General features: G+C 53.7%; 1 protein-coding gene across 3 annotated transcripts in view; it reads right to left on the bottom strand.

The window, feature by feature from the left end:
• Positions 1 to 8,327: 8,327 nt before the first annotated feature.
• Positions 8,328 to 13,283, bottom strand: part of SARS1 (seryl-tRNA synthetase 1) — a 28,689-nt gene continuing 23,733 nt past the window's right edge. For 2 of the 3 annotated variants that reach the window (XM_040998385.1, XM_040998386.1), the window contains 5 exons: positions 12,294 to 12,515; positions 11,612 to 11,741; positions 11,166 to 11,323; positions 10,348 to 10,477; positions 8,328 to 9,833 (listed from right to left, as the gene is read on the bottom strand). In XM_040998385.1, the coding sequence (XP_040854319.1) occupies positions 9,679 to 9,833; positions 10,348 to 10,477; positions 11,166 to 11,323; positions 11,612 to 11,741; positions 12,294 to 12,515 (795 nt within the window). In that variant the 3' untranslated portion in view covers positions 8,328 to 9,678. Of the gene's footprint in view, positions 9,834 to 10,347; positions 10,478 to 10,835; positions 10,908 to 11,165; positions 11,324 to 11,611; positions 11,742 to 12,293; positions 12,516 to 13,283 lie in introns of all 3 variants that reach the window. The other variant, XM_040998383.1, reaches the window with a different exon arrangement.

The following is a 13,283-nucleotide window of genomic DNA, read 5'->3' as shown; positions in this document are numbered from 1 at the left end:
CCGAGGCGCCGGCCCGCTGGGGGCCAACCCCGTGCGCCCCGCAGGGCCTGCGCCTCGATGGTTCGGCGGGGCTCCGCACTGCGCCCCCGGACGCGGCCCGGTCCCCACCCGCTCTCACCGAGCGCGGCTGGCTCCCGGGTCAGCCCGAACCCTCCGCGGGCCGGCGCCGCGTCGCCGCCACCTGCACTTCGGGCGCTGGCCACCTGCGCCCGCGGGACTCAAGGCGCTCTGGCCCAGCCGGCCTCCCGCTTTCCTCCGCCCGCGTGAGTGAGGTCGCCCACCTGCTCCTGCGGAGCTGCAGCGCTGGGACCCCGACCCAGTCCCAGGCTGCCACCGACCGCCCCAGCCGCCGCCTCGGGACCCCTCGTCGCCGCCGCGGGTGCTGCCTGTCGCCACGGCCCCGGGCCCAGCCCCGCGTCCCCTCGCCTTCCCGGCGGGCGGGCGAGCTCTGCAGCGCGGCGGTGGCTCATTACCATAGACCTGCTCGCGCCGCCGCCTTAAAGCGGCAACGCCCGCCGCGCCGGGGGAGGTGGGCCCCACCCATCTCCTCGGGCACAGATGCTCTGGGATTCCCGCCAGCTGGACCCACCATCATGCACCCCAGGGCTGGCGCAGCCTTCCAGCCACAACCTGGAGAGGAATGACCCACCCGGGGCAGAACAGAAAATCATGCTCTTGGGAGGCAGTACCCCAAGTATATTGCCAGGCCTTTTGGACATTTTTGAAGGACTGTCAGTGATCTCCCTTCTCATGGTCGGTGGAACTGAGCTCCACCCTGCAGGGCTGCCGCCCCTCCCCAACCCTGCAGACCCCAGAACCACCCTCATATGAGGTCCTGGGGTTTGCCACACCTGGCAAGGTTGTGATGTGGCCTCAGAACAGAATGAGGGCACCTCTGGGCCACAGGCATACCGGATTCAGGGGCCCAGAGAGTCATGTGCAGGTGGAGCTAGTCCTAATGAGGGGCTTGCACTGCCCCTAACGCCTCCTGACCTTGAGCCGTGGCCTCCAGCCTTCCCACTTCCCTCATTCCCCCGCAGCCTTGTGGGCAGCGAACAGCCAGCCCCCTCACCCTCTGTGGATCTTCCCTCTAGAAGAGTAGCTGGGACTAAAGAGGGTTCTTACAGAGGGGTCAACATGAAGCCCAGCCAAGAGGAGGGGCAGGTTGCCCAGAAACGACTTCAGAGCTCACAAGTTGAGGCTGCAGAACAGCCTGTGGGGCAGGTCCCAGCCCTAGGGCATGACTGAGTTGGGTCCCTTTCTCCCACCCTATTCTTGCTGTGTGTGTGTGTGACACTGCACAACACCTTTGGGGGCTGCTCTGTGAAACCAGAGGGTCTGGCCAGACTCAGTGGGCACAGCGCTAGGTTAGCTGCCCAATACCAGCGTGCTGGGGTGGGGGGCACAGCTGGGTGACCACACAGTGATACCATAGTGCAGGTGCCAGAGGGACAAGATGGGAGATGGGCCCTAGGTACAGCCAAGCAGGATCAGGCTTAGACTACAATCCCAGTGATGGGGGTGCGTGCACAGGATGGTAGGGTGCTATGGGAGGGGGCTCAGGAACGGTGGTCTCCCCTTGGAAGAAGAGCTGCTTGGAGAGGTCAGGGCCAAGGACAGCCCCCAGAATGAAGGAGGGTAGCTCCAGGACAAAACCTGTCTCCCTTAGACTCTGACTTAGAGGAGGATCCAGGGGCTGCGTGGGCACCTTGCTCTCTACCTAATAGCCATGTGGCATGGAGAATGCCTGGAAATTATGCCATCTGTTAATTATCCTCTGAATGGGGTTTGGAAAGAAGACTCCTTTCTGATGTACAGCTGCAACCAACACATGGAGGAAATGAGCTTTCCCTCCAAACATCTCTTCCCCCAATTGTGGCTGAAATCAGCTTGCTAGCTGGGACATCTCTATACAGTCTGGACTTTGTGTCCTGGAAGATGGCTGATGGAGCTGGGTGCCAGGGCAGGAGTTTTCAGGGGACACATGAGCACAGGAACCCACTGTACGGGCAAGTAGTATTCCTGCCCTGTATGAGCAGGTTGGAGGATGCAAGGAACCCTGTCCTGGGCTCTCAACACAGGTGAAGTGCCCCCAGAAAATGCTAAAGGAACACAGAGGAGAAAGTAATGGGTAGTGTGGGAGGAGGAGTATGTGTGGGAAGAGACATCACAGAAGGCCATCTGCAGAAGGTAAAGTCTAGGCCATTTGTAAAATCAGGACCAATATTCCCGGCCAGAGGAATCAGCAAAGTTTTCTATTCTGTTGGCTAAGCACGTCCACAGGATGACAAAGTTAGTAAGCTGCCTAGCTGGGGATTTGAACCCAAGGCACCTGGCTGCAACAGTCTACACTCTAAAGCAGCAGACTGAATGAGTGAAAAGGAGTGAATGAAACACCATAGTCAGAGCTGAGACTGGAGCAGGTGAGCCTGTAGTAGCTCAGCACCACCCTAGGGGAACAGACGGGGTCACCCCAGGAAGACCAGGTGACCTCCATGTTGGCGACTATAACTCTGGAGCCAGTGCCCTGCTCGGGGGAAAACAGAGGCAGGAACAGAGGCTGCTGGCAGGAACGGTCATGTGTCCTGTGGAAAGGGAGGGGGAAATGTCCCTGGGGAGGCCCTGACCAGGGACTGTGCTTCTGGGCTCTGTTCTGTGTGACAGAGGGCATAGATGCAGGCCAGAACCAGGGGCCCAGGGGCTCCTGGGTGGTGGTGGACTGGGAGGAGATGCAGGAGCAGCAGGTGGTGAGCCCAGAGCCACCTGCTGGCCTCTCTTGCCCAGCCTGCTACTCCATTCTTTCTTGCAGTTGGGGGTGTGGGTGTAGACCATGGCACTGTGCATTCCTGGATGGTTGTTTTTCTCCAAATCTGTCTCTACACAGCAGCTGAACCAAAAATAATTTTTAGTAAATAAGAGACAATCCAGGACAGCATTATGGTGTGATAGGCCAAGCCTCTACCTGTAGCACCAATGTCCCAAATGGTTCACTTTCAGTCCAAGTCCCTGTTTATAGCCTGGGAAAGCAGCTGAGAATGGCTCAAGAACCTGGGTCACTGCACCCACACTGGGGAACCCAGAAGAAGCTCCTGGTTCCTAGTTTTGAACTGGTCTAGCTCTAGCCATTGCAGCCATTTGGGGAGTAAAACACCAGATGGAAGATCTCTTTTTGTCTTTCCTCTCTGTAACTTTGCCTTTCAAATAAAAATAAAATTTAAAAAGAAATCCAACATTTTTATGTTTTTAAACAAATCCTAACTTTTCTTAAGATTATTTGGTTTTGGGCCTGTGGGGTAGCCTAGTGGCTGAACTTCTCGTCTCACACGTGCCAGGATCCCATGTGGATGCTGTTTTGTGTTCCCGGTGCTCCACGTCCCTTCTGGCTCCCTATTTGTGGCTTGGGAAAGCAGTAGATGGCCCAAGGCCTTGGGACCCTGCATCCACGTGGGAGACCCAGAGGAGGCTTCTGGCTCCTGGTTTCACATTGGCTCAGCTCCAGCTGCTGCAGTCAGTTGGGGAGTGGGCCAACAGATAGAAGATTTTTCTGTCTCTCTTCTCTGTGAATCTGACTTTCCAGTTTAAAAAAAAAATCTTTTAAAAAGTTTGTTTTTATTTGAAAGAGAGAGAGAGCTTCCATCTACTGCTTCACTCCCAAAATGCCCCAACAGCCGGGGCAAGGCCAGATTGCAGTCAGAAGCCCCACGTCCAATTTAGGTGTCTAGTGTGGGTGGCAGGGATTTAAGTTCTTGAGCTGCCAGCCACTGCTTCTCAGGGAGCACATCAGCAGGAAGCTGGAATTGGGAGTAGACAGGCACTGCAATATGAAATGCAGCTGTCCCACGAAGTGTCTTAACTATATGGTACAGATGCCCAGCCTAGGCTGGTTTGCTTCTCGAGCAGCCACATTCTGGATGTATCTGATGAAAGGACCCGTTGGGAGCTCCTTCTAAGAGTAAGGTTGCCAAGTCTGGAGCCTGAGCATGCCCCTTCCCTCCTAACACCCTGCACTGGCTTCTCAATTGTCCCTTGAGCAAGATCTCACTTCCTTGGGGCCGGCATTCTGGAATAGAGGGTAAAGCCTGCAACAACAGCATCTGATATGGAAGCAAGCTCAAGTCCTGGCTGTTTTCACTTCTCATTCAGCTCCCTGCTAATGGCCTGGAAAAAGCATCAGAGGACAGTCGAGTGTTTGGATCCCTGACACCTACATGGAAGACCCAGTAACCTACAGGACAGAAGACCTCTCTCTTCCAAATAAGCAATTTAAAAAAATCCACCTTCCTATGGGGACCCAAAAAACCTCTGTCTCCTCCTTCACTTTTCCTTTCAGGGGTTGAACACAATGGTTTTAAATACTTCCTCCTTCATGGCTCCTGTGATGGTCTGTAATTACACAGAGGATTTCCTTGCTAATTTCCTTGGTTAACATCTGGCTTACCCACTGCTGGTAAGTACTGCCCGCACTGAGGAGTACCTTGCACCTAGCAGAGCACCTGACACAGCAGAGGCACTCAGTAAATATTGGTTAAATGAATGCATGCATGGATAGCACAGAGAGGTGACTAGATGTCCCATCATGCCTGGAGTTTTAAACTATAGAGCTGCGTTCCAGGGTTGGGAGACTTGTTGGGCTTGATAAAAGAGGGCAGACAACACCTTATTGCAGCCATAGGTTCGACCCCCCGAGTGCTGCACTGTCAATCAAGGTGGCTGCTATAGACCCAGCCTCCCAGCCTCCCCCTGCAGCCGAGGTCATTCTGGGTTCCTGAACAGAGAAGATGGAGCCAGGGGCTGAACTGTGAGCAGCAAAGCCCAAGGCAATCTCTGCAAAAAGTTAGTCAAATTGTCGGAGCGGACTGAGTACAAAGCCCCTGTCTGGTTCTTACAGGTAGACGCGAGAGTTACATAGGTGGACAAGGCTCCAGCTTGGCCTGAGGGGCAGCCAGTCAGAGACAACTGCTTTCACAGCATTTCATTCATTCTTATTTTTCAGTGGAAGTGGAGGAGTTAGAGGAGAGTATTTCATTGCTTGCATGTTTTTATTTTTGTTTTGGAAAGGGTGTTAAATTTTTTTTTCCCCCAGTAAGAGCAGCTGGGATACGAACCAGTGCCCATATGGGATTCTGGCACATGCAAGGTGAGGACCTAACCACTAAGCTACTGCGCTGGGCCCAAGCATGTTAAATTTTTATTTATTTCCATTTTATTTGAAAAGCAGAGAGACAAGGACAGAGACAGAAATTTTCTGTCCACTGGTTCACTCTCTCAAATGCTCACAACAATCAGAGCCGGCCCACGCCAAAGCCAGGAGCCAGGAATTCCATCTGGGTCTCACACGTGCAAGGCAGAAGCCCAAGTTATTTGGGCCATTGTCCGCACCCCCGAACACATTAGCTGAATCAGAAGTGGAGGCCTTGATCCCAGGCACTTCCGTATTGGACTCAGGTGCCCAACATCCATCCAGGGAAGGGGTCGTAAAGGAGAGGGCATGTGAAGCACCCTGGAGAGGGAGGAGTTACACAGCCAGGGGAGAGGAAAGAGAGGAATGGAAGCAACAGCATGAGCCAGTATGGATGCCATGCCTGGTGTGTGCTGGCAGATGGCAGAATCAGGAGGCTGGGCATAGAGCACATGGTGGGGACCACAAGAGCAGAAATCCTGTTTGTCTGAACTGTGGTTGCAGGTGAATTTGGCCTGGACTTTCTGAGTTGGGGAAAGCATCTCAAGTATTTGTGGGGGAGGCAGGCTGATGGCTGTACCATCACACAGGCCACTCCGGCAGGCTACACAGGCCAGGCCTGAGGAAGGGACTGGGGTCCCGCAGATCTGCAAGGAGCCTGAGGGACAGACCAGAGTAACAGATGCAATGACACTGTGCAGCAGACAAAAGAGGAGGGAATTGTTCATGATGAGTCCTGCATGTTGGGGCTCCTTTGATGCTCCTGAGTACCAGGGGAGCGGATGAGGATCAGATAAAGGACTTTGAACTTAGTAGCTAGCTCAGATGAGGGTGGATGCTCAGATGAGGGAATGGTGTGGGAAGCTGGCTGGAGGAGCTAGGAGGGCCTGTGGACACAGGGCCCGGGAGAGGCTGGGCCCGGGAAGCACCCTCAAGTGTCAGTGATCATGTTTTCCAACCTCAACTCAGTTCTGCCCTCCCTCTCTGCACTCAGCCTGTCAGGCCTTCTCCCTGCTCCCAACCTGGAATACTCTACCCGAGGAGATGGGGAACAGGACAAGCCCTCTGTGGGTAAATGTTCAGGGAGAGCAGCCCTGAGCATGGGATGGAAGAGGTGGGTACTGGAGAAGGGACCAGAGAGGGACTTTCAGGAGAGGGAGCTGAAGAGCAAGGAGCTGGGGCACACACGACGGAGGTGAGAGCCAGGGCATTAGGACACCAGAGCTGATTTTGGTGAAAGTGTATTAAAATAAATTATTTTTTAAGAGCCAAGATGGAAGGACAAGGTATATGCTATTTTGAGTGCAGCTTAATTCACTTGTTCAGGATTTAACAACCATGAATCCCTGAAGGGCCACCACATCTTTTCAGCAATTTACGCCTCTGTGAAAATCACTTCCCAGGCCATTTGTGCAGAGGGAGGGATGCAGGGCTTGGGAATGAACCAGCAGGGTAGCCAAAGAGGTTCTTGCCCTTCCAAGACTGTCTTCTCCCAGAGATCTTTGGGACCCCCTATCTCTGTCCAAAGGTTCAGGGACTTGGAGGTGGAGAATTGGCACCCCTTTCCCAGCAGGTGGATGGAGCCACACATTGCTGGGGTCTCTGCAACAGGAATCTGCCTGCAGTACCCCTGGCCCTGTGGTGGGAGGACTCTTAAAAGGGCAATGTCACAGGCAGAGGCATCAGCCCTCTGCAGGATCTGGGGCATTTGGGACTGCAAGGATGCACCACCCCTTTGGTGGTTTGTCTCGGGGAGGAGCTGTGGGGGAACCCCATGTGGGGAGGTGACTGGGGAAGTGGGGCAGGCCCAGCATCCTGGCACAGGCTGAGACATGCAGCACATTTCTCTGAGGCCCATCCCAGCTCTGCCTGTCCGATTCATCCTGGGAGAGCAGCCAGCACCGCTCCAGGCCCCTGTGGGAGGCAGGGGGGTTGGGGAGGAGGAGGCCTTCTCCAGGACCCAGGGCAGAGCAGTGGCACAGTTTCAGGGAGAGACAAGCAGGGCCGGTTCAGGGCATGACAGCTCCCAAGGGTAAGGCTTCACACCTGCCTTGGCACTGGCGGACCAGCAGGCTCCCTGCTGCCTGGCAGAGGCCAGACACTAGGTGGTCAGTGTCTCCTTTCTCACCCGAAGCTGCAGCTGGAGCCCTGGATTCCTGGGTGTGGGAACCAAAGGCTGAGCAGCGACCCAGGGCTGTGACTCATGCCACCCAGCCTGTGGGGGTGGTTTGCCAAGTGTGGTAACCTGCGGAGCTCAGGTTGGAGAGCTGCAGCAGGTCAAGGTGCCAGGGATGAGGGCATCAGTAGTGGGCTGCAAGGCAGTTCCTAGGGTGGAGCCAGGGTTATCTGGGCTGTTCCCAGCTGCTCAGCTTCCCTGCAAATCAGCCCGTCTGAGGCCAGGCTGGCACTAGCCCCATCCCACTGCTTCAGGGAGAGTAGCCCGGGTTCCAGCTCACCCCAGAGGATAAGCCACACCTTGGCTGAGACTGAGAGTTCTTTGAGAGCACAGACTGAGCCCCTTTCTTCTGCAACCTCTGCTCCCAGTGGTGTCTGGCACAGGTAAGCACTCATTAAACCACTGAGCACGCCTACCTTGCTTACGTGTGTCCAGTGACCTGCGGGGAGTGACCTCAGGCCCACCTTCACTACCACTGACCACTGCCCCTGGCTTTGAGAAGTAGGGGTCGTTTCTGTTAACTAGTCAGTTGAGGCATGCAGCTGCTCTCTTCCTAGCTAGGCTGTTGGGCTGCTGGAGGTTCTTGCAAAAAATGGCAGGGAGTCAGGAACCCAGTCAGCTGAGAAGGGGAGTCAGCTGATGTAGAGAGCCAGGCCCAGTCCCCAGGGGCGGAGGGCCCCAGCTTCTGCCTGCGGTGGGTTTCCAGGGTCCAGGAGAAAGGCAGCTGCTCAGAAGTCAGGCTGGCAGCACTTGGGAGCTAGAGCTAAGTCAGAGATTTGTACAAAGCCATCTGAATTTCAGCAGGCTTCAGGAGGGGGAAGGGGGCCCAACAGCCTTCTGCGCCCTCCCGCCCTCCCCAGTACAAGCCACCTTTCTTAACCAAATACTTTCTGCTCCTTCTCTGAAGTATACACAAGTGGGTGCAGCTTGCTGAGGACAGAGGCCTACAGTACAGGCAGCTGGAGTCGGCCGATGAGCAGGCACTGCCAGGCAAGGCCCCGGGGCCATGGCATTCCCCGCTTCAAGCATGTCAGTGTGGATAGGTTTTCCAGTTAGCACAGCTAAAATACCAGGCATCTAGTGGACAACAGCCCATGACGTCTTTCCCAGGTACCAAGCCCCAGCAGGCCAGGAAGAGCCACTGCTTTGGGACCAAGGAAGCTGCAATGGAGGTGCCCGAGTGCCAGGTCAGTTGATTCCAGCTCCCAACTCCCAAAGGAATCCGCTGATGACTTGGGGCCAGACTCCCACCTGGCGACTCCCATCTGTCTCATCTCCCCCTCTCACCTGTACTTCTGGGATGGGTATAATCAAGGCCCCACCTTCCCTTCTGGGTCCGTCACCAAGATGAAAGCCATCACCTATAGGCATTACGCTACTCTCCTTGGAGAGCAGCACTGAGCTCCCACAAGGTGTTATTAAAGTCAAGGGTTTGTAGATTGCAGATGAAAGACAGCAGGCAGATGAAGGGCCTAACTACTACCCTCCCGGAGAAAGGGTGGACTGACGCTCCGGACGGCAGTGGCAACTCCAGAGAAGGAACTGGAACATCCTCCTGTCCACAGCCCCCACTCTCCACCTGCGGGCCGCCATCAGTAGTCTCCCAGTATGTGGATGTTGTGAAGAGAGAAGCAGCCATCACTGCCAAGTCCCCAGCCTGCCTCCCTGAATCTGCAGCTCCACCCACCAGACTGGGACTCATTCACCCTGACAATTCATAGCACCTGCCCACTCCCTCTCCACGGCCTCCTCCCAGGGAACTCGCAGGCTGGCTTTGGCATCCATGCTGAGAACTATGCCAATCCCTGCCTCACTGCTTTCAAACAGGAGCAAGCTGATTAAAAAAAAAAAGAAAAAAGAAATAAATAAAAAATCTGGCCCTGTGCTGTGAACTTGAATCTGTGACTTGGGATCTTTATCATGCCCTCGGATCTTCCTAAATCCCTGCCAGGCTCCCCTGCCACCTGCCTGCTCAAAGGCTCTTAGATTTTTGGACTGGATGGAGCAGCCTTACTGGGAAATACAAGCAAAAATGAGTGCCATCTCAGGAAAAGCCATCAGAGACAGGGTTCAGGGCTCTAGGAGGAAGACAGGGGGTGACTGGGACCCTCCTCAGGGACGCTTTATTACATGGTTTCATCAGTCACATGTGATTGGCTCCTATGCCCATGCGCAGACACAGAGACACGCATGCTGTACACGGTTATGCAGTCAGACAGGGGCGGTGTATAGGGAGTGGGACCTGGCTTCCCTGCTCCCAGGTGGGCTCTGAGACGCCCCTGACAGGTAGAAAGGAAGCCTGGCCCATGGGGAGGAGGGACAGTCAGGCGTCAGCCACCTCCAGGTTCTGCATCTGGGATTCCAGGATGACATCTCTGCCCGTCTTCTTTTTGCTACCTTCGTGCTGCTTCTTTTGCTTTTTCGATGGCTCCTGGTCAATGGGTGCAGGCTTCACGAAGGGAATCAATTCCTGGAGTCCTAGGAGGGAAGAGAAACCCAAAGGGCTTATCCTTCTTCCCGTCAAAGCCCAAGGATTCCTGGGGACAGAATCCAGCAAGACAGTGACCCCTTGGAAGAAAGGGGTACTCTTAACACATGTTAGACTCCTTTTCCTTCCCAACTTGACTTTCAGCAGCATTTCAATACCACACCTGCACTGGCGAATATTTTTTGCACTGGCCCTCCTGCACCAGCCAATCCAGAGAGGGGGTGGCAGAGTTTTGGGGACTGAGTCTAAACAACAAAACCCAGTGCATTCAGAAAGGAGACACACATACACACACACACACACACACATACACACACACACACACACACGTGTGAGGACAGAACAGGGAGGAGGATGAGCTGAGCTGGTGCATTCAGAAAGGGGACGGACACACACACACACACACACACACACACACACACACACATCCAGACACACACCCTGACCCACCCAGAAAGTGTGAAGACAGAACAGGGAGGAGGAAGAACAGAGCTGAGAGTTTACCTTGTGGCATGAACTCTTTCAGCTTCTCGGGCACAATGATGCCTTTCTCTGTCTGGTAGTTCTCCAGGATGGCACAGATGGTACGAGTAGTGGCACACATTGTTGCATTGAGCATGTGAACAAATTCCACCTGGGAAGGGAGGGGAAGTTAAACTCAACTTCAGCACTGGGACTGATGAGTAGAAACCACCCATGCAACCAAAACTCCCACAACCACAACTATCCAAATCAAAATGATGAGTCTCGCGCATCGCTAACTTTTTTCTCAAGGTGAGCTCTATTTTAGGATGTCCTGCCTTTCCTACTCCAGGAAGATTCCTCACTTCTCTTCGAGTGACAAGTGGAAGATCCCGATCAGCTCTGAGTTGGGTCCTTTGAGAGATGAAGAAGCCACCATTGGCTTCTCCTTCAACCCCTTTCACGCCCCTCACTGTGGAATGATTAGGGCCTGGAAATCGGGCTTCAAGAGATAAGCTTACAACCCAGACCTTCTTGGGTGAGAAGAGGGAAGACGTTGCCTCCAACTTGTTCTGTGCAGATAAAGGGAGATTATTCTTTCTCTGGAGTTAAGGAAAAGAAAGCCAAAAGAGAGAAAAGCTAGCATTACCTTAGAGAATAGAGCTAGGTTCAGGATTTGGTCTAAAAGGATTCAGCAGAAACCCAGTGGAGGTCATTTCCAGATGCCCACTTTGGTCTAGAGATGGAGCAACCTGGGTTTGCCCCTGATGCTGGGGACTGTGTGTATGCCCCAGGGCTGAGCTGAGATGGAGCTGTGCTCAGTGAGGCCCTTGTCCCCCAACTCCCCAGGGACTGTCTACCTTGTCCATCATCTTCTTGGTCTGCCCGTAGCGTATCCGGAGTCTGCGAGCTTGGTAATCTGTGCAGTTAGAACAGGAGACTAACTCGCGAAAGGCTCCAGAGCCTGGAAACCAGGCCTCCAGGTCAAGCTTCTTACTGGCAGCATGATTCAAAGATCCTGCATAAAGGAAAAAAAAAAAAAAAAATCAGGGAAGAGGAAAGTTACTGCCATGGAAAACCTTTCGCAAGCCTGAAGGACTTCTCAATTCACACCCTATCCCAGCAGTGAAGTCACACCCAGACATTCTCATCGCCCATCCCTCCCTAGTGAGAAGAGTGTGAGATTCTAATTAACATGGCTAACGTGTTGGAGGCTGAGCTGACTCTTGGTATGGCAGCTCAGCTCTCTGGGGCACTGTCTGTGGGGTGCGGGCACAGGAGGGCGAGAAAAGGATGGGGCCTGCACCTGAGACAATGTTCACGATGTGGTATGGGATCCCCAGAGACTGGTAGAACTCTTCAGCGGTGGCAATCATCTCTTCAAACATCTCCCATGACTTGTTGTCATGGGGTGACGAGAACACAAACTGCTCAATCTGCAGACAAGGACCCAAGGAGACAACAGCACAGGGTGAGTACATGGGAGGAATATCGCAGAAGATGGCCTTGTGGCCAAGATCTGCTCCTGTACCACTGGGAGATGGGTGAGCCCGGGTTCCCAAGCTACATTACTATTCAACTGCATGGGGCCTACAATAGGAAGAGTAAGAACTTCCATGGAGAGTTCACCACGCACGTGATAGCACCTGGTCTACATGCATCATCTACACTATTAGCCTAACTCTCACAGTTGGGGGCTAGTTAAGGAAGCACCATTGCCAGTTCTATCAGCCTTTGATGAGGCAGACACTAAGCAACCAACTCAAGGCTACAGAGCAGCGAAGTGGTACAGTTGGCATTGGGATCCAGGCAGTAAAGTTCCAGTGCCCACACTCAAAGGAAGCCACCTGACCATGCACTTCCTGGCACTTCCCCACCAACGCAAACGCAAAGGCTGGTGTTGGGATGGGTCCAAGCAACACAGATCCTGTCTCTAACCACACCAGCAGAGATAGCAGGTGCCTACTCCTTATCCTGTTCCTACTCACCTTCTCAAACTGGTGGACTCGGAAGATGCCCCGGGTATCACGGCCGTGGGAGCCCACCTCCTGGCGGAAGCAAGTAGACAGGCCAGCATACTTGATGGGCAGGTCCTCCGGCCTCAGCCACTCATCCCGATGCAGAGCAGCAATGGGTTGTTCCGAGGTGGCAATTAGGTACTTTTCATCGTAGGAGTTGTCATCGGACTTTTCACTGCTTTTGCCAATCACCTGTGGAGGGCAAGGGAGCCAGCCAGATGGGTTAAGAGGGAGGGAGGATAACCCTAGGTAGGTCAAGAAACCACAGGAAATACAGGAATGACGGGGTAGCAAGAAGTTTCTGGAATCCCTGCCAGGCAGCTGACAACAGAGGGGACGGGTTAGTTCAAAATGGAGTCCCTGACAGAGATCAAAGAAATGAAAATTAAAGAGTATTTTTCACTTATATAATAAACAAAACACTTAGAAATAATGAGTAAATGGCCAATGGCAGCTGCTATACAAGAAGCCAGTACTGGTAGCAATATAAATAGGTTAATCTCAAATGTTAGTGAGGCCAACTGACCCAGTCAGTCTCTACTTTCTTGGTGAATACAGGTTAGCCCAATGCCTATTAGTTTTAAAAACAATGTGCTTTGGGGCCTGGCACAGCAGCCCAGTGGCTAAAGTCCTTGTTTTGTACATGCTGGGAGCCCATATCGGAACTGTCCCAGATACTCCATTTCCCATCTAGCTCCCTGTCTGTAGCCTGAGAAAGCAGTAGAGGATGACCCAAAGCCTTGGGATCCTGCACCCTCATGGGAGACCTGGAAGAAGCTCCTGGGTCCTGGCTCTGTCTTTCCAATAAAACTTCTTTTAAAAAATTGGCCTGCAGATGGGCAGGTCATTTATTGAAAGCAAACAGGGGAGCCATGAAATGTCCAATATTTGTCCCACATCCAGCCTGTGCTGAACAATATAATCCTTCAAGTGGCAATGACGGAGGCCCTGCAGTCACAG

The sequence above is a fragment of the Ochotona curzoniae genome, unplaced genomic scaffold, assembly GCF_017591425.1.
Source record: "Ochotona curzoniae isolate NIBS_2020 unplaced genomic scaffold, NIBS_Ocur_1.0 scaffold_1037, whole genome shotgun sequence".
Lineage (NCBI taxonomy): Eukaryota > Metazoa > Chordata > Mammalia > Lagomorpha > Ochotonidae > Ochotona > Ochotona curzoniae.
Note: the sequence above shows the minus strand (reverse complement) of the source record. Positions and strands in the feature narration are given on the sequence as shown.